At 43.7% G+C, this 26,361-nt stretch overlaps 1 protein-coding gene across 5 annotated transcripts in view; it reads left to right on the forward strand.

The window, feature by feature from the left end:
- The window catches only part of CRISPLD2 (cysteine rich secretory protein LCCL domain containing 2), a 40,312-nt gene that overhangs the window by 6,426 nt on the left and 7,525 nt on the right, over window positions 1–26,361 (forward strand). For all 5 annotated transcript variants that reach the window (XM_039503601.1, XM_039503599.1, XM_039503602.1 and 2 more), the window contains 12 exons: window positions 1,472–1,786; window positions 8,075–8,193; window positions 10,064–10,196; window positions 11,055–11,170; window positions 13,809–13,909; window positions 15,740–15,898; window positions 16,914–16,974; window positions 17,582–17,648; window positions 18,776–18,906; window positions 19,877–19,920; window positions 20,883–20,955; window positions 21,836–21,911. In XM_039503601.1, the coding sequence (XP_039359535.1) occupies window positions 1,553–1,786; window positions 8,075–8,193; window positions 10,064–10,196; window positions 11,055–11,170; window positions 13,809–13,909; window positions 15,740–15,898; window positions 16,914–16,974; window positions 17,582–17,648; window positions 18,776–18,906; window positions 19,877–19,920; window positions 20,883–20,955; window positions 21,836–21,911 (1,314 nt within the window). In that variant the 5' untranslated portion in view covers window positions 1,472–1,552. The remainder of the gene's footprint in view (window positions 1–1,471; window positions 1,787–8,074; window positions 8,194–10,063; window positions 10,197–11,054; window positions 11,171–13,808; window positions 13,910–15,739; window positions 15,899–16,913; window positions 16,975–17,581; window positions 17,649–18,775; window positions 18,907–19,876; window positions 19,921–20,882; window positions 20,956–21,835; window positions 21,912–26,361) is intronic.

Consider the following 26,361-nt stretch of genomic DNA (forward strand, 5'->3'; position numbering starts at 1 on the left):
TTTGGTTTTACGAAGAGGGGACTGGAGAGTTCTGCTGTCAGATGTGCAGTGTGAATGTTTAAACCCTATTACGTATTATTCTTATGATGGTAGCTGTTACCAGCCCCACTTGAGATCACAGCCAACCGGACAAACCTCTAGTAAGAGACAGCCGAGGATCTATATAAGCCAAGACAAATGGCTCTCAGGTGAGGGAGTAAGCGTGGACTATTAATGATGAGAATCAGGGTGGAGAATTTGCTGGAAGATTGCAGGTGCGTCTGAAGGAGGAGGGAGAGAGGGGGGCCTTGCAATTGAGGACATGGTTGATCAAGGCTGGAGATTCAAACCGTCAAGTCAGCACATTTACACTTAGGGCCAGCATTCGTCTCTGGTTAACCCTCCCCACTAAAGGCAGGCTGACTCAAGGCAACCGAGCAGTGCAGAAGTGATTCCTATTCGAGAGGAGGCCGGGAAGTCTGCTCCGGCTTCTCTCCTAATCTGTAATAATTCATATATCTGGCTGCACTTCTGTCCTAGCTAAGTGCAGTAACAGCGTCAGCGAGAACCCCCCAGTGCGTCACTTGCAGACAGAAATTTTGATTGCTCTGATATTACGATGACATTTTCACATAAACATACACAGATTCTGGGAGCTGGCAGCAGGCTCTGCCTGAGTCTATTGGCAGGCGGAGGCCTCTGAAATAGCTGTAGCTCATGTCTGACCTCTGTGACTTGGCTGCTGGGGAAGTTTGCGTTCCCTTTTGTTAGGATCTGTTCTCCTCCTTTAAGGATGACACTTGGAAGAAATAATGTGTCATTGCTCACCCTGCATACGTGAAAAGGCACAGCTTGGATTATGGGATAGTTTAAGGGCCTGGGCATTGATTCACCCTGATGGATACAAATTACACCTCAAAGGAGAATCTATATATACTCCAAAGGAAAATTCAATTTTCCCCATCTGCCTTTATGGGCATTCTGTGGCTGGCCAGACAGTGCTCCGCCCCCACGTAGTCCCACCCATTTTTGAAGCTGTATTGGGTCCCTCTAGATTCTGCATGTGGAATGGGCTGCAAAGAGGTTATGAGCACATAATATTGATGCAGCTCTCTTTTCCCTCCTTGGTGGGCATGCTGGAAGGAGGTGCAGGCAAAAAGGTTGGCTTTGCAAAATTCATGTGCAACGACATATCTAATTAGTCCATATAACCCCAATGACTGGATGTGGAAGTGGATAGATATGGAAACAGAGTATTCAGTGTATCAGAAATCTAGATAATACCTAATTTAAGAAGGAAATAGGACAGGACATCCTATCTGTGACATGGGAAACTGCTGTGTAGGAGAGAAAATAATTTGTTTAGTTTTCAGCATCACTCCTTTATTGTGCATCTGATTCCAAGGTCTCTTGCCTCTTTGGAAATTCTATGGGATGTCAATGTTCTTTAGTGGTAGATTAAGTGACTGTTTGTTTCCTACCTGAATTCCAGATCTGTACGGAGCAGTAGAGCTGCCTTTGAGAAAACCAGAGTGCTTCCATCTCCTTCATCTCGACTTCCATTGAGTAGAGAATGACCATGAGTCCTGCCCTGTCTTGGTTCCTCCCTCTTGGATGTTTACTGGTTTTGATGCATGAAGCGCAAGGCTTTTTCTTGCCCAATGGCACGCACTTCGAGAGCATTTTGAGCAGATATCACTCCAGAGCCAAGAGAGCCATTCCAAGGTCAGACAAAGAGGAGATTTTGATGCTTCATAACAAGCTGAGAGGTGAAGTCTATCCTTCAGCCTCCAATATGGAATATATGGTGAGTTCAACTGTTGGTACTGAAATTTGGGTGACCACGTCAGTTTTTCTTCTGGCCAGAGGACAGTAACAAATTCTGCTAGTGGTTTCCTGGAGCTATCTTATCCCACTGAATTGTTTTTGTTGGAAGGGACCATTAGTGGGTCAACTAGTCCATCCCACTGCATAGTTTCAGGACTGATTTCATTATTCATAAAACACCCTCAGTACTCTCTAGTCTAGCCGTGAATGTCTCCATTGATGGCAATTCCACAACCTCCCTTGGCAGCTTATTCCATACCTAAATGTCATCCAAGTACCTGGTTTTCCCTAACATTTAACCTCCATTCTCCCAGTTGAAGCTTCAGCCGCTTAAGACTCTGGCATTGTGGAATGCCATTGTCTGCACAGAGAAGCCACACCAGCCATCTCTGAGAAGCATTTACTCACCTACAGTAATCACACCTTTGCTGGGATTCTTTGGCTTGCCGTAGTTATGGCCCAGTGCCTCTGGTGATATGCTAACACCACCAGTTCTCATTGACTTCAATGGGAGTTGGAGATGCTCAGCACCTTAGAGGATCAGGACTTCTCCATCTGCAATATAGGCCCAATCTGTTACAATCTTTAGAAAGCCTCCCATTGAGGTCAATGGTAGATGAACTGGTGGTATTTGGTGGGTTTTTTCTTTTTCCCCTGAGCTCAAGGGACCAAAATACACTCAATGTGTACACTCACTTCAGAGAGAGCCCTTGAAAAGTCAAAGTGTTAAGTGTGTCTTTACCAGCAGCAGCAATTAAGAGGACTACATTTTCACCATAGAGCTTTCCATACAGCGCCGTGGGCCCTACCTTGAGCTATTTCTGGGGTGTCTTCAAAATACTGTGGAATCAGAGAACGACAGAGGGTAGTAATTTGTGTGCATTTATCTCTCCTGCAAATATTGTTACTGCAAAAATAGCACCAGTTTGACAGTCTGTCTCCTCTGGATTGATTCAGTGAGCTGGTAATGGAGACAGTGTGTAAAAAGGATTCATGTGATATAAAAGGCATCTTTTATTAATAATACCTTTTGCCATTTGACTGAATGCCATAAATGTTAACTCTGCCTTAAGAGAACAGGGAGGAAGAGTAAGGGAGAAAAGGCAATATTATATCTTTACTTTTACATCAGCTCTTCAGATAAGTCTTAAGAGTGCCAGGTTCCTCGCTATTAATTGTTGCTGCTTTGTCAGTGAGAGAGAGTTACGGTCCTTCCTAAGAATTGTTTTATTGCATCCCTGTTGTTCAGTAGACTGCGATATTCTGCGGGCTCCCTGTAACATACTGCAGGGAAAGATGTGGCTTGACTGAGTCCAAGAAAGTAAACACAAAGCAATGCAAGAAAGCCAAATGCATTTTCATTGGCTTTGGGGATCTAAAAGTGCTTCAGTTGTGGAGTGTTCACTGGCTGACTTCTGCTTACTCGTCCAGGATGGTTACTGTTTTATGTTTGTCTTTGCTCAGTGTGCTTTTCTAGTGGTTTTATGGGTGACTTTGTACAAATGAAAGAGCCTTGTATGCTGTGAAGAAAGAAGTTGGGTATAAAACGGTGCTACTTGGAAAGACTATAATCAGCCTTTCATGTGTTCATGTTTACCTAATATTCCTCGGGAATCCTTGCACGCATTCTGAATGCGAAGATAACTTTAATCCTTTGTTTTAAACAGAACACGTCTCAGCCTTTGCTCATTTAAGATGCTGGGCTGTTTTTAGTGCTGTACAGAAAGAGAGAGGCTAAAGGCTTAATTTTTTTTTTAATTTGATGCCGGTAGCAAACTCTTCATAGGAGAAGACTTGGCATTAATTTGTGGATAAGTAGGTAGAACATGGGTTCTTGGCTAACAGCATCCATGTGTTGGCTGTGAAACTCCATTATCCCATGTCTGTATCTGATGCACTTAAATGACCTAAAGTTGCACAGAGAGCTGATGTTTTCCAGGAAATGGAGATATTCATCTGCAGTGTCATTATCTCTTATTATCCAACATATATCAAAATTAAATGATGTAGCCAGTTCAATAACATATGAGCAACATATACTCTTTATTGTTTGAGAACAATTATACATATAAATGAAGCAAGAGAATGATTCAAGCAAAGGGAAAAAATGTCTGCAGATGGGGTAACAGTAGAGTGGAGAGAGAATAGAAATTCAATAAAGCCGTAACCTAGTGCAGTGCAAGCTGTTTTGCTTGTCCATGTTAGGATAATGGAGTTCAAGGTTAACAGTGGTATTCAGTGTTAATGGAAAATGAGTTCCATGGCTCCCTTTTGGCAGGCTTTGTTCTAGGCCAGATGTGAACAGTGTACATTCTTCCAGATGAAGCTGGCCAGAAGTAAGATTACCCTAACCACCTTGCAACTTTAGTACATACACTTCCACTGTATGTTTTTATTATAGAACAGTAGTAATGGTGATGGCTTACGGCCAAAACAAAACAAGCTCCATGTTGATAATAAACCTTGAAAAATAAGCAGCAGCTTCTAAGAGACCAGTAACCTTTAGGTTGGCTTAGTCAGCAGCAATGAACATCAAAACTCTTACCTTGCCCAGAAGGGCTGGATTGTCTGTCAGTTCTCAATGGATTTTTCCAACAAATGAACAGGCTACAAATGATTGGGCTACGTGTATTCCTAGAAGGAAAGTATCTTGGTTCCCTTGCACGTGGAGTTAACCTGTCCTTCCTCTATGTCAGTGGTCCCCAACATGGTGCCCGTGGGCGCCCGCCTAGTGCCCAGCAGGGCAGGGAAGCCACAGCCCCGTGCCTGATGGAGACAGAGGACTCCGGAGCTGCAGGCTGTGGGTGCCAGTGTTCTCGGTCCCTGGCAGGTGCAGGGCCACGGTTTAAGCCAGAGAGAAGCTGCAGCCCCGCGCCTGCTGGGGACAGAGAACTCCGGGGCTGCAGGCTCCGGTGTTCTCTGTCCTCGCAGCTTCTCTCTGGATTCATATATTATGTTATATTAAATATGATGTTTTTCATATTACTTAATGTACAAATACAAAATAAGCCTTGAAAAATTGTTGGCGCCCGCCACACTCTTCTGAAAACATGAATGTGCTACTGGCCACAAAAAGGTTGGGGACCACTGCTCTATGTGATTAAAAGTAGTGAAATTACTAATCATGAACGTGGAGGGGATCATATTACTAGGCGGGGCAAGCAAGCTGGTCCAAGGTTCTGCCAATGCACCTCAAACCACCTTGTAGAATATCTGCTATTCCAATTCCACACCAGTCCTGCCACAGCAGTGGAGTTGGTTGAGATTAGCCAGTTACTTGTGTGAGTTAAAATAGCATTCCAACCCGACTGTCACATTTACAAACAGGACACGTGAGCAAATGCATGCCTAATTGTGCATGCTCTTATTGTGGTTGTATGTGCAAATTGTGATGATGGTTTATGTAAACTGTGCTTGTGTTTTGTGTACATAATTATGTCCTTAACTTCATTCAAAAACTATCCCAAGTCTCCAGAAGTAAAGTGTTCAAAACTGTTTTGAATCATGTTGACCGCCAGCACATTTTAAACCGTTTCCTGGAGAGTATCCACCACAGTGAAGACTTGTGCAGTCACATTCACCAATATATGATACGTATTTACTTTCTCTGGGTTACAGCTGCCTGTTGCTATGGCAGTTAGTCTGAACACAAGAAAAAAGGGGGAAAAAAAACCCACCTTAAGCTGACACTTAAAACTAATTAATGCAGTGGTTCTCAAACTTTTGTACTGGTGACCCCTTTCACACAGCAAGCCTCTGAGTGCGACCCCACTTATACATTAAAACACTTTTAAATATATTTAACACCATTATAAATGCTGGATGCAAAGCGGGCTTTGGTGTGGAAGCTGACAGCTCGCGACCCCCTATGTAATAACCATGTGACCCCCTGAGGGGTCCCGACTTCCAGTTTGAGAACCCCTGAATTAATGTGTCTTGCATCTTGCCCTGCAAATTGCTAGACTCAGGCTCTTCCAGATTGCCAAAGAGTGAATTTAAATAAGTCACAGTGAGTGTAGGTGGTTAGTGCAGTTCTGGCTTTAATGTTGATCTTAGATATTGATTTGAGTATTTGGCATTAAGGGGTCTTCAGAGAACAGTCTGAAGTCTATTTTGTTGATATATTTATTGCATTTGGAATCATTCCAGTCTCCTGAAGGCATTCATATGTTGAAAGAGAAGCAAATGGCAGCTCTAATTTAAATAGCATGGTTTTGTAATGTGATGCTGGCAGAACCAAGCATCTCCGAATCAAGCATGAATCCACTAAAAAACCCCAAGCTCGTTCCCAGTCTTTCATTGAGTGTCTCTTGCCTGTATTGGTTTGTTTTATCCATAGACACCAGAGGAAGATGTAGCACATATGTTCATGTCAATTTCCATGTAGCGGTCTATTGCTCATGTCCTGTGGTCTCTGCATTAAATTAGGAGACTTGGAAAGCAGCTGCCTTTGAGGCTGCACTCTGGAGGGCTCTGGTGGAAAGCTCTGAAATACTAGGAACATTAGGATCTTGTGAGAGCTTCGGTGGCTTTAGATTGGATTTGAAGAGCGTCAGATAATGGCTGGTGTTTATATGGTGCACAAAGAGGCAGACCACAAGGAGTCTTGTGTCCATGTACTAGGGCCAACCGCAGTTGTTGTTTCTGTTCTGAATCAACAAGTCACCCAAAAAGGGGCAGAGATGACCAGGGCCATAGCCCTCTACTTTACTCACTTATTGGCCAGTGGAGCTGGATGGCTGGAATAGAGAGTGCATTGTGGTCATACTCCCTCTGTGTGTGAGGTAAGCTCCAGGAGACATTGCGTTTCTCTCAGGCCAGTGTGGTGTGACCCTGCATTGCCACAATGTAATTGCCAGACTCTGCCCCTAAATGTTAGGGTGACCAGATGTCCCGATTTTATAGGGACAGTCCTGATTTTTGGGTCTTTTTCTTATATAGGGTCCTATTTACCTGCCCCTCTTCCCATCCTGATTTTTCACATTTGCTGTCTGGTCACCCTACTAAATGTTCAGTTGCTCAGATGCCATCATAGTTGTCTATCTGCTGGATCCTAAGTGCCCTCAGCTTCCATAGACCTTTGCAAGAGTTGTGAGAGCAAAGCACCTCACAGGTTTGGGCCCAGTGGGGAAGATAGGAAGAAAATGGAAGGATCTGCTGGTACATTAAGAAAAAAGTAATGTTTTCATTCATAGCCTATGCAGTCCAAAAAACGGTAAATGTTTAATAGGGAACAATCTTGTGTTGGCCTGGGTGGGCGAGGTATGAACTACTAAGTCTTTTCTGCCTCTGGTTCCTCTGATTTATTTTATTTATGGACACGTGCAGCAACATTTTAATCCCAATACAATTTCCCATCAGTACTTTTGTAGTCAGTAGGACTGTCAATAATTAAACACTGCAAGTGCATTGCAATTCATCGTCACAGCACTATCTACTATGTCCAAAAATCCATTTTTAAGCAAATTTGTTCATGATAGACTGCAATCAGCTCAGAGAACAGCACACTCCACACTGAAGTTGTGCACAAAAGGGTAGTTGAGAGGAATACGCTGATGTTAAGTTTGGACCCTCACCCCACATTCGCGCCATTGCACCGAAGAATCAGCAGCTCCGAACTAGAGTTGATCATATGTGGTACCTCCCAAGAAGCGCGATGCCAGACGTTGAAAAGTGGGACTATTTTGTGCTGGATCCCTGCATTTCCATTTTATTAAATGGGGAAGTCACCCCCAGGTCAGGGCCCTGCATTGCATTGCATAATACTAGGTCTTAGAGGCTGGGCTGGGGACCATGTGTAAGTCTTAACCCTCATAGGTTCTGCTCGTCCCGTCTCTTGGTTCTTAAGGTATGTCTACACTGCATGCTTCTTTCAGCAGCATGTAGAGTACAGACATGGGTAGCCCCTCTAACATGAGTATAAATAGCAGTGCAGACCATGAGGCATAGCCGGGGCAAGTAAAGACACACCTGAAGGGGTGGGTATGTACCTGAGTACATATCTACATAGCTGTCTACTCACCTGAGCCACGCGTCCCCATCTACACTGCTGTTTTTAGCAATGTAGCGTCCCGCTGCTGGAGTCTTTCATTGATATGTGTAGCTACACATCATACTGTGGAAGCAGCTTGCTTTTCACTGCGCATGTAGCTACACGTAGCCTGCATGCCGCCAGCGCTGTGGAGCGTAGGCATAACCTAAGTCTAATGTAAGAGGTTTTCAGACTGAGAGTATTTGTCAATGGATCTGTTCTTTGATTCTCACGCAGACCTGGGATGATGAGCTGGAAAGATCTGCTGAGGCTTGGGCCCAGGAGTGCATCTGGGATCATGGACCTCCCAGCCTCATTATGTCCATTGGTCAGAATTTGGCTGTTCATTGGGGCAGGTAAGAGATGGAACGCTGAGTGTCTAATGTGCCATATCTGTTCATAGTGGCATTCTGGGTCTCGCCCTGTTTGACAGTTTGGGAGGTTTGTCCTGTCAATATTTAGTAAAAAGAACTTGACTAGCTGGAAAAAAGGAGCTGGGGACGGGGGCGCGATTAGTGTTTTCTTGTTGCTTCTGTGAAACCGATACAGTAATGACATCGTTTGGGCCTTTCAGCCAGCAGTTCCCAACGTGCTTAGGAAACGTTAACTAAACCTCACTGTTTGGTGAGTTTATCTGTGAGGCACAGAGAGGTGAAGGGACTTGCCCAACGTCATACAGAGACTCAGTGGCAGAGTTGGCATCAGAATCTAGGACCCTGACTCCCAAGTCCCCTATTTCATGCAGCTTTGCTCTCTCCATTAACCAGCAAAGAAGTTTCTCAGGAACCATTTTTGGCCACTCCCACTAGGTCTGAACATTGTTATAAATCCTCTAAGTGCATCGCACCACATTTCCCTTTTCACTTCCCAATTTATCTTTACTGCAGCCACTTTGTATTTGCTTGCGGATGGCCATGTAATTCTAGGTGAGCAAATAGTTTGTTTTATACTCCCAGGAAAAAAACCTGGGACTTTGGAAATTATTGTGTTTCTGCATCCACGTGGATTGCTGTGCCAGCTCCTGGTGCTTTCCACTGCGGAGACTCATCAAATGGCAATCTGTTTCTTTGTTGTCGTTCTCCTGAGCATTGTTGGCCTAATGAACCACGTTGGAGTCTGTCCAGATAAGCTGTTGTGAGCTCAACCAACGGCTAAATTGGAGCTCATCTGGTGCAGATGTTAAGGGTGAATTTAGTGTTTCTTTTAAAGCCTTAATTGTTCTTACAAAGGAGCTAGCGGAATCAGAACATAATTTGTGTTTTATTAGGCAAATCTTTTCCTTTCATCATTAACTTAACCGGCTTGGTTGTGACTATGCCCATTGTAAAACTCAGTTGAAGTCAATGGGGTTTCTTCAGTGTAAGACTGATGTGACATCAGAATTGGGCCCATTTTTTTTGTGGACAAACTGAAGTAACAAGGGAGGAGACGGTCTTGTGGTTAATGTACAGGACGGGAGTCAGGAGGCCAGGGTTCTAACCTGGGCTCCACTACAGACTTCCTGAATGACCTTGAGCTAATCACGTACTGTAGGTCCCCCGTCCCAATCTTGTGTGTATGAGTGTCTGTCTAAATAATTATGCTGACATTCACAACAGAAGCACGGATCACTGTGCAATGGTGCCACAAACCACATTTACAAGTGCGCTGCACACCCGAATCACATACCACACGCGCCTACTGTACGGCTGCTGAGGACATGAGTGTACTTCCAGATGTAACGAATTGTCTAGTGGTAAAATAGGTACATGACTTTCCGTTTAATATGTTTGGTAACCTCTAGCTGATGTTTACTTTCAAAATACAACCTTCTGCCAAACTAGAAGTCTTTTGTAATTGAGTGGAAAAGCCAAGGGGACGTTTCAGGTCAACAGCTTTTGAAGAGAAAGTTAAACCTATAAATACTACAGAATGTCCGATTGGGTCATGGATTTTAAAGAAACAGTCCCTAATACTTGCCTGCATGTAAAACACCAGAGATTTGTCATTGGTCAAAATATGACGGTGGCTTTTTCTACAATTTCCTGTGATTCCTCTGTTTGTTAAAGTTGCAGCTCCTTACCAAGATGGCACCACATTGCACTGTGAACTCACTTCACAATTATCCTGTATCAAATTATTGACAATTTCATATTAACAAAAGGGGACCTGGGCGTGCTGAGGTTGGGTTGAAAACCCACAGTTCTAGTTAGCGATCCAGCTCGTCATGTATCTTTGGTCTTTCAGGTATCGTTCTCCAGCCTTCCACGTCCAATCTTGGTATGACGAAGTTAAAGATTATACTTATCCGTATCCCCACGAATGTGACCCTTGGTGTCCAGAAAGATGCTCTGGAGCAATGTGCACTCACTATACCCAGGTAAGGAAGAGGAAGGAAACATGAAGTCCTGAATTCCGTGTCTGAACTTGGTGTGTTCCCTTACACTCCACATAGCCCATAGTGCTAGTGTAACCCACACACCTCATGGGTGTGGTGTTCTCTCCCATCTAGTGGCACCAAGACCACTTAGAGAGATTGAGTCTGCTCTGCAGCCTTAGCCAACAGCTGCATGGCTTTTAGCTCATGCAGTAGAGGCCCATGTATTTAGCTCCAGAGGTCCCAGGTTTGATCCCACCCACCGACGGCCAGGGTCTGTTGGCATTAAACCAGCAGTAGCATTTATTTTATTCAGCAGTAATGCAAGGCACCTACAGGCCTGTATCCTGTACGATGATGGCTTCAGCAGTTAGCATAAGGCTTGAAGCCTGTGAAATTCGGCACAGATAAACGGCCTAACAGTCACCTCCTATGTTTTGGGGAACTGGAAATAGTGTGTTCGGGGGAATTTTGTCCATAACGACACCAGCCAGCCACAGGAACGTGAGCTAATACCAGCTTTTGGATAGAACCTCCGCAGATGTCTGACCACAAGAGTGCCATGACAATGTATTGATGTATATGATAATAAATTAAGATAATTAATATACTAACCTATAGGAGAAGGGCACCTCAACATTAGTAGGGCGAGGAAATACAAAGAAGGAAGAAACCCGTACTGAATATGCATTAGACAGAGTGGCATCAGCGTCACTTCTTATAAAAGTTGTATCCCAGCCTGTCTGCGGGGGTGGGAGGAGATGTAGATACTACTCATTATGAAAATATACTCAGGAAGCTTGATCGAAATGTGCCTTTTGCGGCGTTCTGTTTTTTAAAATGTCTGTGTTACACTTTCAGATCGTTTGGGCCACAACAAACAAGGTTGGCTGTGCTGTAAACGTCTGCAAACAGATGAGTGTTTGGGGAGAAATCTGGGAGAATGCCGTCTACCTGGTCTGCAACTACTCTCCCAAGTAAGGAAGACACAATATGTTCCTTACCCTTCCCCCCCCCAAACTCTTAAAACTGCATCCTGGCAAGTTGCTTAACAAATATAGAATCTGGTGCAGAGATTTCAATCAGGGGCTCCATTGTGCTAAGTTCTATATGGACATGTAGCAAGTGGCAGTCTCTACCCCAGAGAGCTTACAGTTACCGTCAAGCATTCAGGATTGAGCCAGTCCTGGGTTGGGCTTCTTCTAGAAGTGGAAGTTACATTTAAAACCTTCGAATGAATGCATCTGTGGCAAGATTTTAGTAAGAGGTTTGGCCTGGGTCACAAATTGATATTGATGTTAATATTGTTTCATATTTAATTGGTAGGCCCTAGAAATCTGCCCTGTGCAGCACAAGACACAAATATCAAAGACACCCCTGTCCCAGAGAGCATAGAGTTTAGAATACAGTTATAGAAAGGCAACACAACACTGAAAGATCTGGAGAAAGAAGTCAGTATAGACATGAAGGGACTCTGATTGGAGACTCCATTCAGTTCTGCTGAGCATTAAGGTGTGGAGGAAACAGACATCACAGTTTGTTCTGGTAAATCTGTTAGGAATCTTATGGGTATATAGTCCAACAGTAAGCCCACCCTCCCGTGAGATACTGAGCACCTTTATCTCCTACGGAATGGAGTGGAATTTGAGGAAACTCGTCATCATGCAGGATTGTACCATATGTGTCTTCTCAGGAGAAGGTTGAACTGCTTTGCGTATCGTCAGTTCAGGACGGCAGAATGGACAAATACTCAAATATAAGACTCTTCTGGAGTTTCTGCATAGGATTTTAATGTAAAAGTTTAATATAATATTATAATATATATATATATATATATATATATATATATATATATATATATATATATATATATATATATATATATATATATAATACACATACACACATCTCTACCCCGATATAACGCGATCCGATATAACACGAATTCGGATATAACGTGGTAAAGCAGTGCTCGGGGGGGCAGGGCTGCGTGCTCCAGCGGATCAAAGCAAGTTCGATATAATGCAGTTTCACCTATAATGTGGTAAGATTTTTTGGCTCCCAAGGACACACACACACACGCATGCACCCTTCTGAAACAGGCCTTTTAGAAGTGAAATGAGGTGAAACCTTTGCCTTAAAGTAACAGACTTGCAGCGGTGACCCTTTAAAGTTTATGTGAGAGAGCTGCCTTACATTCAGTCAGTCTGTAGTGATTACCACAACTGTGGAGAATGCGGCTGTGGCACCAGAGGCAAAACTGAGGGGGTTTTGAGTCATTAGAAAATGGGGTGTGAGGATAAACGTTCCCAGATAAGTTGTGTAGAGACATCAGCAAATTGTCTAGAGCGCTCACCATGACTAGTATTTCTGATGTCTCAGGCTAAGCCCTGTGTGTTTCTGTTTGGAGGCAGTTTCAGGTTGGAAAATGGAACAGCTTTTAAATAGAAAGAAGTTGCATTCCAGGCTGGCCTGTGTAGCTGATGGAATAATCTTGAGAGCAAAGAACTGATAGTGGACTTGTGGCTCTGATCACCTCGATGAACACACATGAGAGAGCTAAAGGCAGATACCAGTCTGTGACTAACCAGTTGTGAAGCAGAAGGGAAACTACTGTACTGTGCTCAGAGCCAGTGCAAGAATGTTTCACGCCCTAGGCGAAACTTCCACCTTGCGCCCCCCCCTCCGCGCCCCCACCCTGAGCCCCTCCACCCCCCTGAGGCGCCCCCTTGCGGTAGCTCCCCACCCTGAGGCACCCCCGCCATCCCAGCTCACCCCTGCTCCACGCACAGGCACCTTGTCGCTGCTTCTCTTCTCCTGCCTCCCAGGCTTGTGGCGCCAATCAGCTTAGGCGCCGCAAGCCTGGGAGGTGGGAGAAGTGAAGTAGCCACAGCGTGCTTGGGGAGGAGGTGGGGAAGGGGGGGGCTGGGGTGGGGAGTTCCCCTGGGTACCGCCCCCCCCCTTACTTGCTGCAGGCGGCCCTCCCCGTGCTCCCCTGCCCCAGCTCCCTCCGTCTAAATGCTGGTGGTGACCGGGGGGGGCAAAGATCCGACTGCCGCGGTCGCTGCCGAAGAAAATGGTGCCCCCCCAAATCCCAGCGCCCTAGGTGACCGCCTAGGTCACCTAAATGGTTGCACCGGCCCTGACTGTGCTGCGTTTACTTAGTTTGCTGAGTTATCGTGAGAACGCTGCAGACTATGTTCATGGAAAGATCAGAGACTGGTGGTTCTTCGCCATTTCGCCTTCCTCTGCAGCATGGGCCATGGGTCACTTGCTGGAAGATTCTCTGCACCTTGAAGTCTTTAAACCACAATTTGAGGACTTCAATAGCTCAGACATGGGTTAGGGGTTTGATACAGGAGTGGGTGGGTGAGATTCTGTGGCCTGCGTTGTGCTGGAGGTCAGACTAGACGATCATATTGGTCCCTTCTGACCTTAAAGTCTATTTATTTATCTATTTATATTTATAGCAATCTAGTAACATAGAAGTACAGTGGAAACATTCATTTCCCACAGTTCCTCAGTGCCTTGAAGCTCAGGGGTGCAGGAAGGGAATTGTGTGTGTGGCATAGAGGCTATTTAACAGAAAAAAAATTCTCATATGCTTTTTTTCAGGGGGAACTGGATTGGAGAAGCTCCTTATAAAAATGGCAGGCCTTGCTCTGAATGCCCACCGAGCTATGGAGGAAGCTGCCAGAACAACCTCTGTTACAAAGGTAGGTGATCAATAAGCTATTTCTCTCAGCTCAGTGCATCATGAGGAAATGCAAATGATCTCACCTAGGTCCTTTTCTGTGTGGTATGGAGAAATTGGAAAAGAAATGTTTCTGGAAACTTTTCATTAAAAGCAGTTACAGATTTGTATGCTTTTAATTCACCATACAGAATAAGGTGAAGCAGGTACTGTATGAGAATGTCTGAAGCAGGAATGCCATGTAACTCCCTAAAACCTAGAGCTCAAATTCTGCTTGTATGCACTGGTGTAAATCCAGAGTAACTCCATCAGTTCAAGGAAGCTTCTCTGAGTTACCCCGGTGTAAATGAGATCAGTTTGTCCCAATGAATTTAGGCTTGTGTATGTTGTAGGTACAAGCAATACCATTCTCATTTGGCTTGCTCTATAAATGGTGCTCTATTTAGTAAATGAAAACTATTATTCTGAAACCATCAGTGAAATTGCTCATATCATTTAAAATAGAGGATGCACTGGAGCTGTGTGTCGATGGTATCTTCTTTCTTTATCTAGAGAAGCCTTTTCCTCTGTGAAGGAGTGTGCCTGTTTTCATAGATGCAGACAAACTCCCTGGAGACTTGTTCAAAGCAAAGATTTTGGGCCCAAATCAATTTAGGTGCTTGATTTTTAGTAGCCTGAGCAATGAGGAAGCAAACGGAGTGCAGGTATGCAATGGATTTCCATATGGAAGAGAAAAGAGAGAATGGAATGAGACCACTGGCTGTACAGCTGGAGAGAGAAATTCCTCTACCAGATCAGTCATCAGTCTGTCTGTCTATCATTCCTCTCTTCGTTGCTGGGGATGTAAGCAAAGTGAGGTTTCAGCTAGGGCAAGTCGGGGAAGTGGGTTTAGCTAGCACCACTTCGGAGCTTTTCCCCCCCTAACTATGGACTTTGGGGTATGTCTAAACTGCAATTAAAAACCCGTGGCTGGCCTATGCTAGCTGTCTTGGGCTCGCAGGGCTCAGGCTGTGGGGCTGTTTAATTGGGGTGTAGACTTCCGGGCTCGGGCTGGAGCCCGAACTTTGGGACCATCCCACCTCCTAGAGCCTGGGCTCAGAAGTCGGCACTGCAATGAAACAGCCCCAGAGCCCAAGCCCCACAAGCCCGAGTCAGCTGGCACAAGCCAGCCACAGGCGTCTACCTGCCGTGTAGACATATCCTCAGAGGGCACAAGAGCATTAACTTTGCAGCAAAGTAAGGAGAAATGAGTAGTGCATGCTGAGTAGCTTGATTTGACCTAGCAATGACAACACTACCAGAACCTTCGTTTCAGAGTGGACAGAATAAATCTATGATGAGGATCAAGAAGGTAGTTTTGAGGAGGACAACCTGCATGAGAGAGGGAGGGCATTAGCCACCTGACCATTTAACTGGTTAGGATCCTTTCTTGATAGTCTCCAGTTAATATGCCTGACTGTCTTAGAGGACTGACCTTTTCCTCTACCGAGTAAAAGCTGTACTGGTAAATAGCATGATAAATAATAGTAAGAGATTCACACACACTCATCAGCATTCTAACTAATAGTGACAGATCACTTCAACCAGTTACACCTTAGTTCTTTAAGCAGTGTTTTAGATACTGAGTAAATGAATGGTATGAACCCAGGCCTCTTTTCCTGGTACTTTACCCACCCTAGAAATCTGGCCCATTCTGTATTATTTAACTTGCATTTTGTTGAGTTTCCAGTAGTTTAGAGATAGATCTTTGTCAAACCAAACAGACTCTTCCATGAAATATCAGTCCTCCTGCAGCTCCTCTGACTTTGCTATTAATGCCAGGATATTGTTTTACCTCCCCCGACCCAATAAGATGACCACTACGTACAAAAGCCTGAGCGGGATGAGACTAACGAAGTGGAGGTCCCACAAATTACAGAGGAAAAACACGTGTGGGTGCAAGAACGGGTGACCAAACCCACCAAATCAACCAAGATCAAGAAAGTCACCACAACCGCGGACAGTTTCATGAGTAAGAGAGCTTCTTTGTCTTCCAGATCCTATAAGCTTTTAAATATCCCTGTAGGAGTGTGTGCGCGCAAGTGTGTGGATGTGGAATGAAATGCCAAGAAGCCTCCAGTGCAAACCTGTGTTGAGGGCCAGTTAAAATAATTGGATATTTTTTTGGCCAACTTGTTTCGAAGCAATATTTTGAGGCCTGATTTTTCAGACAACCCTGAAAAGTAGGCCTCTTTACAGCATCTTGGGCTGGATGCCCAAGAATTGAGGCACTCAAAATCACTAGTTGGTCTATTCTGGTTCTTCTATCACACTCATCGTCATAGTATCTGAGCACCTTTAGAAAATCTTGGCCATGATCACTAGATTATATTCATATCTAGGCATTTTATTTTTCCGTGATTTACTATTTTACTCATTTGAACTATTCTAAACTCGGAATTCACCACCATGACATCTTTTCTGGATTTTGTCCAGAGGGAGAAGGGGGGACAGCTCTGCTTGCCAAGGTCTGCTGAAATATTTATGGAATTGATAGTATCTCTTTAAAGGTTTTTCTAATCATTTGTAATTTAAAGAGTGATCTATTGCAAATGAACTGAGGGGAGTGAGCATATCCTTCTCAAGTCTCTCTACTGGAATGTGGGTAGCCTATAATTAAGTGGATGATAGGAGTGCTAAGCACTGTCTTTCGGTTGTAAATTGAAGTCTTCTGATGTCAAATGTTTCCGTCAAGTTAATATTTACAAAGACACCTTTGTGATAAAAGGAATGACTAAAGTGGCAATAAAGTGGCCAGGTGATGGATGTAAAACTACTTCAGGCTTATTGTTCTGAGTTAGAAGTTCACTACTGACCAGTTATTCTGTGATAAGAATTCAATCTTCCCACACAGAAGTAGTCCTGGAGACCATGTCATGTACCTGATTTATCACTATAATGCAAGTCGACCACTTATCTCTGGGCAGTTTTTTCCTTGCATTCTCATCTCTTATGTCTTCCTCCCCTCCCCCCCTTTTTTTTTCTAGCACAGGTCATTAAGTGTGATACCAAAATGAGGGACAAATGCAAAGGATCAACATGCAACAGGTAACGTTTTATCGACTTCTGCTGCAGTAGTCATGGATATGGCCGCCTTAAACCTGGCTGGCTTTTGCAAACATGGAGTGGGCTGGGTTCTGTTGACTGTGACTAGAATCCAAATGCTGTCTAAATCCCTATGAAAAAAGTCTTTCATTCCTCTTAATACAAATGATGAGTCGGCCAAGTTTAGCAGTAAGGTGACTCCATTTACTTCATGCTTGAAATGGTGAACGGCTATGATAACCCACAGTTCCCAGGTGGCCAGCCCCATTTAGTAAACCTTGGCATAATCATTGTGCACTCCTTTTGTGTTACATTCCCGTCCAACCTTTGACCATCAATTCAAAGCTTGTCCCCACCCAGGAGGTCAAGAGCTCTGGTTAAGGGTACAGTAAAGTTTATCGCTTGGAAAAAAACAAATCCACAGAATCCAAATATTGATCTCATTCTTAAGGGAAAAGGTATTCGAAAACATGGCTGTTTTGCAATACTGGTTTTAAATGGAGTAGTTAAATGACACTAATGGGATTACTATTAAATTAAATGTAATAAAATGTAATAAAAGTCTGACTCACATTTCATACTCACCACAAATATATATATCTTTAACTAGGTATCTGTGCCCAGCTGGCTGCGTGAACAGCAAGGCAAAAATCTTTGGAACGTTCTATTATGAGACTGTACGTACTTTGCTGTGGCTGATAGATGACATTTATTGGGGTTTTAATGGTAAAAATAGAAATGGAAAATGCTGGCAATTCTAATGTAACGTAGATTTTCTGCCCTCCCATGTTGGTGCTGTAAACTGTACTGGTGCTGTCTATATAACAAAGGTAATCTGCATTTTCCCATCTATATGATGAAATTAGTGCTGAAAAGAGTATCTACTCAGAGCTTGATTTTAGGTTCTGAGTGCCCTCTATGCCCGCTAAATTCAACTGAAGTTGAGGGCCCTCCTGTACGTCACAGGAGTGCATGGCATCTTTCAAGATCTATCCCTCAGAGCAGTGAGCTATTGGGATAGAAAAGAGACTTTATATTAGAATTGCTTCTCAGGATGGTTCACAGGATGCTGGATTTTTATTTTTAAAGTGACTCATTGAATCTTGAATTGTCAAAATAGTTTATAATTAGGGCAGGTCAACAATTTCCTGTCAAAACTGTTTTTGATGGAAAACCAGGGGTTTGATGAAACAATTTTGTTTTTACAAAATGTGTCTGCTTTCTGATGAAAATGTTGATTTTTTTAATCCAAAATAAATAAATAAATAAATAAAAGGTCCCAAATACATTGAAGCTGAAATGCTGCTGCAGATGCCTCATGGGAGTTGTAGTTCAGTTGCTTAGTGCCCTTATTCTTCTCTATGGGCTGGGTTTCCCTCCAAACTGCATCTCCCATGATGTATCGTGGCACAGAACTGCCATGATGCACCACCTCCCCTCACCAAGGGGTTTTCAGCTGAAATATTTAAGATCTGACGTTTTTGTTGAAAGTTCAACATTTTCCTCGGGCGGGGGACATTTTCCAACCAGCTCTCCTTATAGTTTACGTTTAAATACTATATTTTTTTATTTTAAAAAAATCCATGTTTGTCCTTAAATCAAGTAAGGCTTAGAATAAAAATACATGCCCATGTGTTATAACAGTAAAATTCAGCAGGCTGAGCCAATGCAGCATTTGTAAGTCTGTGTAAACTCCAGTCTTTAAGTATTTCTTTTACATATTTGTTTATTAAATGTTTCTTTTTGGCTTAGAACTATTTAGGAAACATTGGTATTACCGTACTATTTGTTATGTGCTTTCCAGGCATCCAGTATATGTCGTGCTGCAATTCATTATGGCGTCATAGATGATAAAGGAGGCCTGGTTGACATCACTAGGAAAGGGAGATCACCCCTTTTTGTCAAGTCTACAAGAAATGGCGTTGAATCTTTAAGGTAATTCTTCCCTCAGAAAATGTATCTCTGTGTATGGAGGACCATGACTTGTACAATAAATTATTGTTCCACATTTGCCACTGTTTACAAGCAATAGAGAGTATCAGAGGGGTAGCCGTGTTAGTCTGGATCTGTAAAAGCAGCAAAGAATCCTGTGGCACCTTATAGACTAACAGACGTTTTGCAGCATGAGCTTTTGTGGGTGAATCCCCACTTCGTCGGATGCAAGAGACAAAGTGGTTACTCACCCACGAAAGCTCATGCTGCAAAACGTCTGTTAGTCTATAAGGTGCCACAGGATTCTTTGCTGCTTAAGCAATAGAGAGTAGATCTTAAAGTAACTGTAGTCAGGGCTGGTGCAACCATTTAGGCGACCTAGGCAGTCCCCGAGGGCACTGGGATTTGCGGGGCACCATTTTCTTCGGCAGCGACCATGGCGGCCGGATCTTTGGCCGCCCCAGTCACCGCCGGCATTTAGGCGGAGGGAGCTGGGGCAGGGGAGCGTGGGGAGGGCCGCCTGCAGCAAGTAAGGGGGGGGCGGCACACAGGGGAACTCCCCGCCCCAGCCTGCCCCCCCTTCCCTGCCTCCTCCCCAAGCACGCCGTGGCTGCTTCACTTCTCCTGCCTCCCAGGCTTGCGGCGCCTAAGCTGATTGGCGCCGCAAGCCTGGGAGGCAGGAGAAGTGAAGCAGTGACGGGATGCTCATGCTCGTGCATGGAGCAGGAGTGAGCTGGGATGGGGGTGTGTGCCTCAGGGTGGGGGGTGGGGAGCTACCGCAAGGGGGGCGCCTCAGGGCAGAGGGGGGGAGCTGCCGCAGGGGGGTGGAGGGGCTCAGGGTGAGGGGGCGGGGGTGGGCGCAAGGTGGAAGTTTCGCCTAGGGCGCAAAACATCCTTGCACCGGCTCTGACTGTAGTGCATTTATGTTTTAAAGGTCAATGAAATACGTATACATATTTCTTTTGCTTTTCAGTAAATATAAACCTTCAAATTCATTCGTGGTTTCCAAAGTCACAGGTAGGTTTAAATGCCCTTTTTGTCGCTATAATGTTGAGAAGAAATCAATGGTGCTCGAGTTTATTATTATACATGGACATCGTCATTCCATAGCCATGTTCTGTTTTCAGTCTTAACTGGGCAAAACTTCTTGTAGCCAAGAGACTCTCCCTATTTATGATCAGAGCAGGTCAGGAAAAACAAACATGGCATTTTTGAAAACATTTTACAACCCATTTGAATAACGCCTCCGCCTAGGGCGACCATATTTCCCAAAGGAAAAATGGGACAGTGCATGGGGCTGGCCCGAGTCCTCCCCACCCACCCATCTGGGGCTGGCCCAAGCCGCTCGCCCTCCCTCAGGCAAGGCTCAGGTGAGCAGCGACGCACATACTAGATAGGGTGACCATATTTATCAAAGGTGGGGGCTTGAGTCACTGCTCACCCAAGCCCTGCCTGCCCCCACGTCTGAGCCCCCCCCCCACGCAGGGCTGACATCGCTGCTTGCCCCCCCCCCCCAGGTTTCTCCACACCCAAATGCCCACTTTTGCCAAAGGAGGTGGGACGACCGGAACAGGGCTTAAAAAAGGCTTGTGTTACCTTGAGCTGCTTTAGGGTGAAGTCTCTCTGGCACTGGCAAGTCATTTCGACTCAGAATTTGACCCCAAACCTGCCAGAGAAACCCTGCCATATTCAAAAAAAATCTGTAACAAAATCACATCACTCAGATATTATTTTCTTTAAAAAGCCATGGTCCTCGGAAAAGGTTTTTCTAGCAATTTAGTAGCTCTCCAGGATAAATCCTAATAAAAATAGCTCTTCAATGCAAGCTGTTTCTAATGAAGCCATTGAAGTTATTCTTCTGGCTGCATCAGCTAGACATACATCCTGTCAGATGTGATGCGTGACTAATGCTTCTGTTTACTTCAGGAGCACCAGCTTATTTGGCTTTGTAATTCATCTCTCTGAATTGATTTCCACAGTGCAGACACTGGATTGTTACACCACTGTAGCTGAGCTGTGTCCGTTCAAAAAGCCAGCAACTCATTGTCCAAGGTAAACTGCATATCTCAAGTATGATGCTATTTCCTTTGAACCTAGGCCTGTACTGGGGTGAGGGAAAGAGAAGCTGAAGGACTGGATGGAGATACTGAACCAATCCAATTTGAAGATTATAAACTAAAATTATAGATTATGTCAGATTAACTGGGATAAAGGTTAAATGAGGGAGCTTTTTTCACATCCAAAACAATATACTATATGAATAAAATCGCCTGTTTTCACAAACATGTTTGCGATCTGAGCATACTCTCAACACTGGCATACAAACAAGTGCCAGGATTTAAAATCCATATTTTTGTGGGTTTATTACTGAGGTTTTTTTTTACATGCTTCAGCAATATAAGAGGGTCCGAATAGAAGATCCCCTCAAATTGGCCTGAATATGTGCAACTTTTCACACTTTGTTCATTCACGTGCACGTGCAGTTTTGGGACGCTATCACTTGTATGCCCAAATGATAACGTTTATACACATAAAACCTTCTTCCTCTTGAGCCTAGCATGAGAACGAGCTCTGCTCATGGAAATTCCACCAGGTGCATGCATGAATGATGGGCAAAAAACTCCACCTGCAAACAAGTGTGTGTGTGTGTGTGGGGGGAGGGGGGGGCACAAGGACGGAAGCTACGCTTGGAGAATTTGGCCCAATGGCCTTCATTACCTCCTGTCTCACTGGCCTAAAAGAGTCTCATTTGCAGCTGTGTAGTCACTATTGTGTTTCAGCTGAAAGGGGGGAAAAAAGAGTCAGTCAGCTGCTGCCACCTGCAAACCAGATGCTGGCCCTTGAAGGCTTCCTTCCAAGAGCTCAAGAATGCAACTTGTTTTTTCTCTTGCTCCTTGATGTAGCGAATAAATATGAATAAAATGTTTTTCAGGGCTTATTGTCCAGCTCACTGCAAAGCTGAGCCAGCATACTGGGCACCAGTCTTTGGCTCCAAGGTTTATGCAGATGTGAGTATTCCACTTCCCTATGTCTCTCCAAATAACCAGGTGACTATTGAAATGACTGGCTCCCATGGTCGTTTAAGAGATTCATTCATATTCTATGAATTAGGAAGGTCAGAATTACATATAGTCCCTATAAACAATAAGGAAATACTCTGCCAGCACATGGGATAGAAATGTCCTTTGCATTAGTTGGACACTGATTAAACGTAGCTAATGTTATACTTCAGAGTTAGCATCAGGAGACTTGGGTTGCACTCCCATTTCTGGCACTGATTTGCTTGGGAAAGTCACTTAACCACTCTGGGTTTTTGTCTGTAAAATGGGGTTGATGCTTGTCCACCGTTGTAAACTCTCTTGAGATATACAGATGAAAAGCGAATCACGTTTATTGTTACATATGTTATATTATTACTCGACATAACTTGCAAAAATAGATTCCGCCCTCCCCTTCTTTTCTGCAAGTAGAATATGATTTGTGAGCAGTTGTTGCGGAAATGAAGAATGTGGGTGGTTGGTTGGTTTTTTTGTTTTGTAGCTCTGTGAACAGCTGTAGAGTTGATGTGAATGGACAGAGGTTAAATGGCAAAAAATAACCTAATGGATAGATACGCAAAGGAACATTTCTTTTGGTCACCACTTAAAGATAGCATGTGTCTAAAATCCACTGACAATACAGGCTTAGTATAGCTTCTCACTGCTCTTATGGCTCAGTGTCCACACGGGACAGGTGCAAACATCTTTTCAAACTCCTGAGAAATGATAAAATGGGCTCCACTTGTTTGTTGCTGGTTTTGTGAGGGTCAGTGTAGAGTCATTTTTTTGACTTAAGTACTTTTGTGGTGGTTAGCACATGTTTGGAAAATATTCCTAGCAGGATCATTGGAGTATACAAAATAATATGTTTGGTATTGCTGTAACCATTCAATATTTGGTTGTATCAACCCTGCCTAAACTTCCACCTAGAAAGAGAGTTTTCAGTTTGGGAGGGAGCAGGGAATAGGTTCCATTTTTGTTTATTATATATATCCAGATTAATAAAGAGAGAACATGGGCATTAGAGATTTGTTCTGGAGTTTGCAGACCTTGGTGGAGAATTGCCTGTAGTTTTGTTGTTGATATTTAGTAAAGTTTTTTCCTTTTTACCTTTGTAGTCACAGGCAGAATTAAGAAAAACACAGAGGAATTTGAAATTGGTGCCAGTTGTTTTTTGGCCTCAGAACTGGCACATGGTTAAATAAGATTGTCCCTGCAGGGTCCCAAGAATAACACTTTAATTGGGCAAATGATCAGGTAATTAACTGATCAGAAGAACCTCACACAACTATTTCAGTTGTTTATATTTTTATAAAGCTATATGAATAAAGTCTCATAATCCCATGCCAGTTTTCTGTTTACTCTATTCATCTATTAGGGCAATGATTCCATCGCCTGTCTAGATATATAATAAGCCAAAAAATGGCATGTAATTGTGATAATAAAATATTACGTTTCTAGAACACCTTTTCCCCCAAAGTCTTTCCAACATGTATATATGCAGGAAAAGTTTCAGATATCTCTGAAAAACAGCCACCCCTGCTGGGAACCAGAGCATGTGCTCTTCGTGTGTATTGGATAAGCATAGGAAGTAGAGTGGAATACTGCACAAGGACAGGAAGTAGAGAAGAATGCTATCCAGTAGAAACAGCTGGGAAAGTTTTAGTGGGAAGAATCAAGAATGTGGCTATCTGCAGCGGGAGGCGTGGTGAAGAACGTCATGAGATCTTTGAAGGTCACGAGCACTCAAGACCTCAATTTTGCATCTGATCTGAAAGAACTCCAAAGTTGCTAAGACGTCCCTGAGGCGCTAATTAAGTACCACCATCTCGGTCCTGCATAATTTTATGATTTATACTGACTCAGAGGCACTAATGTCCTGGTTCACAAGCCCCACTTCTTATGAATCTCTGGGTTTGGGATTATATAAACTGAGGCATGGAATTTGATTTAGGGAAAAAATACTTTACTGCTCTGTCAAGGATTTGTTAGATCTCCGCTAGACTAGTATGGCCAGGGCGTCAGAGATGACAAGGGTCTAACAAGGCATGTGTTGAAGGGTTTAGGAGCATTAGCAGAATGGCAGGGGAAAGACAGGACTAGACTTGGTAGAGAAGAAGGGGCTTGAGGAAGCTGTAGCAGAAGATTGTAAGTACAGTGAGGGGTACAAATAGAAAAGTTCTTTGCATTGACAGTAAATCCGAGGACTGGAAGGCTGACAAAATAAACAAACATTCGGTGCAATGAGAATTTAGTCCAAAGCCTTTCCCACAAAGGGTACTGCATGTGTGGAATGCTCAGCAAGAAGGCATGCAATGAAGTAGCACAAGCCACAAATCAGAAGAAAAATTAAAACAAATAACAAACAAAACTAGACAAGTGCTGCTCTTCTCATGTGCCCTGTGGATTCCCATCCATACAATTGCACCTTCATGGGACTTGTGTATATATGTCACAGTCTCTGTCCTTTTTAATAGCTTAACTAAAGAAAACAAAGTATTTTTCCCCATTGAGTTTGTACTCTCACACTCTGTCATGTTAGCAGCACATCCAAAACCCTGACCTGCAAAATGGTTTGGCAGCAGAGGAGTTAATGGGGAAATAACCTGTGGGCATTAGCATCATAAAGTCACTACTAAGTAGGTAGCAGAATGCAATTCAATGAGCTTGTAACCTTCTGGTCCGCCTTGGAGAGCTTCAGTGTTTACATGATCCCAGGATGCATGTGAAAGTTTGTTGTACCACAGAGAACAAAGCTCTGACATCAGGAAGAGAGGATTTTGGCTGTACTTGGTTCTACTTGGGTTAGTCCATAGCCCCAGGAGCAACTAACCTCTCCATCATGGGATTTTAACAGCTTTAAAGAAGATTCTGTTTTCTTCTCATAGAAATAAGGATGCTATTTTAGGTTGCGTGATGTCAAGGGCTTGGGAAAGGTATGTTTATAGGAAGTGAGGTCAATGTAGTTTTGGAAACCAACCAAAGAGACAAAGAAGCCAAGGTACTCATGACCAATGATCTCTAATGTGTTGCTGAAGTGTAATTGCTAGATCCTTAAAATGTGCATGATAAATTGTGGAAGCAAACAGTAAGTAGAAAGAGGAGGAAGCAGCAAATGCAGGTCATCAAATCCAGATGTTCTGCAGCTCTGCTAAAAGTTATTTCCAATGTAGAAAAAGATGTTCCATGACCTTGAGGAAAGCAGGACACTGACTGTGGTTAAAAACAGACAAATGGAAGCACATGCACAGTGGTTAAAAGCAGACAAATGGAAGCACATGCACAACTCTCCCTTCTCTGGCTTCAGGCATGAAATGATTTGTTAGGCCCACACATCAATGCACCTTAATACATGCCCATGTGCATTAAATGGATGAAGCACCAAAGCCAGAACAGGTGCATTTGTAAGGGCCCCATCATTAACTTTAATGATGCATTTTGTTAGACTTGCACGTTTGGTTTGGATCTTTCCAATATGAGAGATTTAGCTCAGCAGAGGTGTAACCGAGCTCTCTCACCCCTATCTTTTATGGGCAACAGACAGCCTGAATGGACCAATCCTGGCTCCCATTACAGACGTTGAAAAAATGTCCAGTGAGGGCCTCCCACAAATGCAAGGCAGGTGTAAAGGATGGCATATCTTGCAAAGCAATGGCACTATCTTCTGACCATCTCTGGTGGATTACGTGTGAATAGTCAGCATTGTATTAATTACAAAACCATGGTGAAATCCTTCCTGGTGATTCAGCAGGACGATGGAATAGTTTCTCCAGAGATAAAATGGAAACCTTAGTATTTTGGACATTTAAAACTCAAGTGGGCCGAGCATTAGAGCACATGCTGTAAGGAAAAGTTTAGATATGGCTCCAAACTTCACGGCTCAGGCCCATCTCCAAAATAGTCCAGTTTCCAAGAAATAGAAGGGTTAAGAAAAGTCAGAGCTTCTTTAGACTAGGTTTGCAAAGTCAAGTGGTAGACAGGGGACATGGCAGAGCAACTGCCAATACCCTTTCAGCAGGAGCCAAATCCATTTTCCATTGCTTTAAAAAAAATCCATCTGTTTCGTCTAACAGTCTCGCTGTTTTGGGGGACAGATGGCTGGGTATCTTGGACACTGAAGCTGGGATAAGCAATGATCAAATTCTCATCTTGGAAAGATCACAAGAAATGCACACATCACTGTCCAGTGAAATAGAATAAATGGACGTCATTGACTCTTTCCATGTCTGAGAGAGAAGCCAAATAACCGTTTGGATTAAAACCGGATTGGATAGCCACATTTGTTGTTAAAAGTTTGGGACGGGGATCATTATGGGCTGAGACAGAAATGTGGCCTCATTTTCTATCGAAGCTAACTTAGCCTTCTACCCGTCCCCACAAAATGACTTTACTATGAGGGGCACCTGCGGGCTGCTATACC

The sequence above is a fragment of the Mauremys reevesii genome, linkage group 16 (genome assembly GCF_016161935.1).
Source record: "Mauremys reevesii isolate NIE-2019 linkage group 16, ASM1616193v1, whole genome shotgun sequence".
NCBI lineage: Eukaryota > Metazoa > Chordata > Testudines > Geoemydidae > Mauremys > Mauremys reevesii.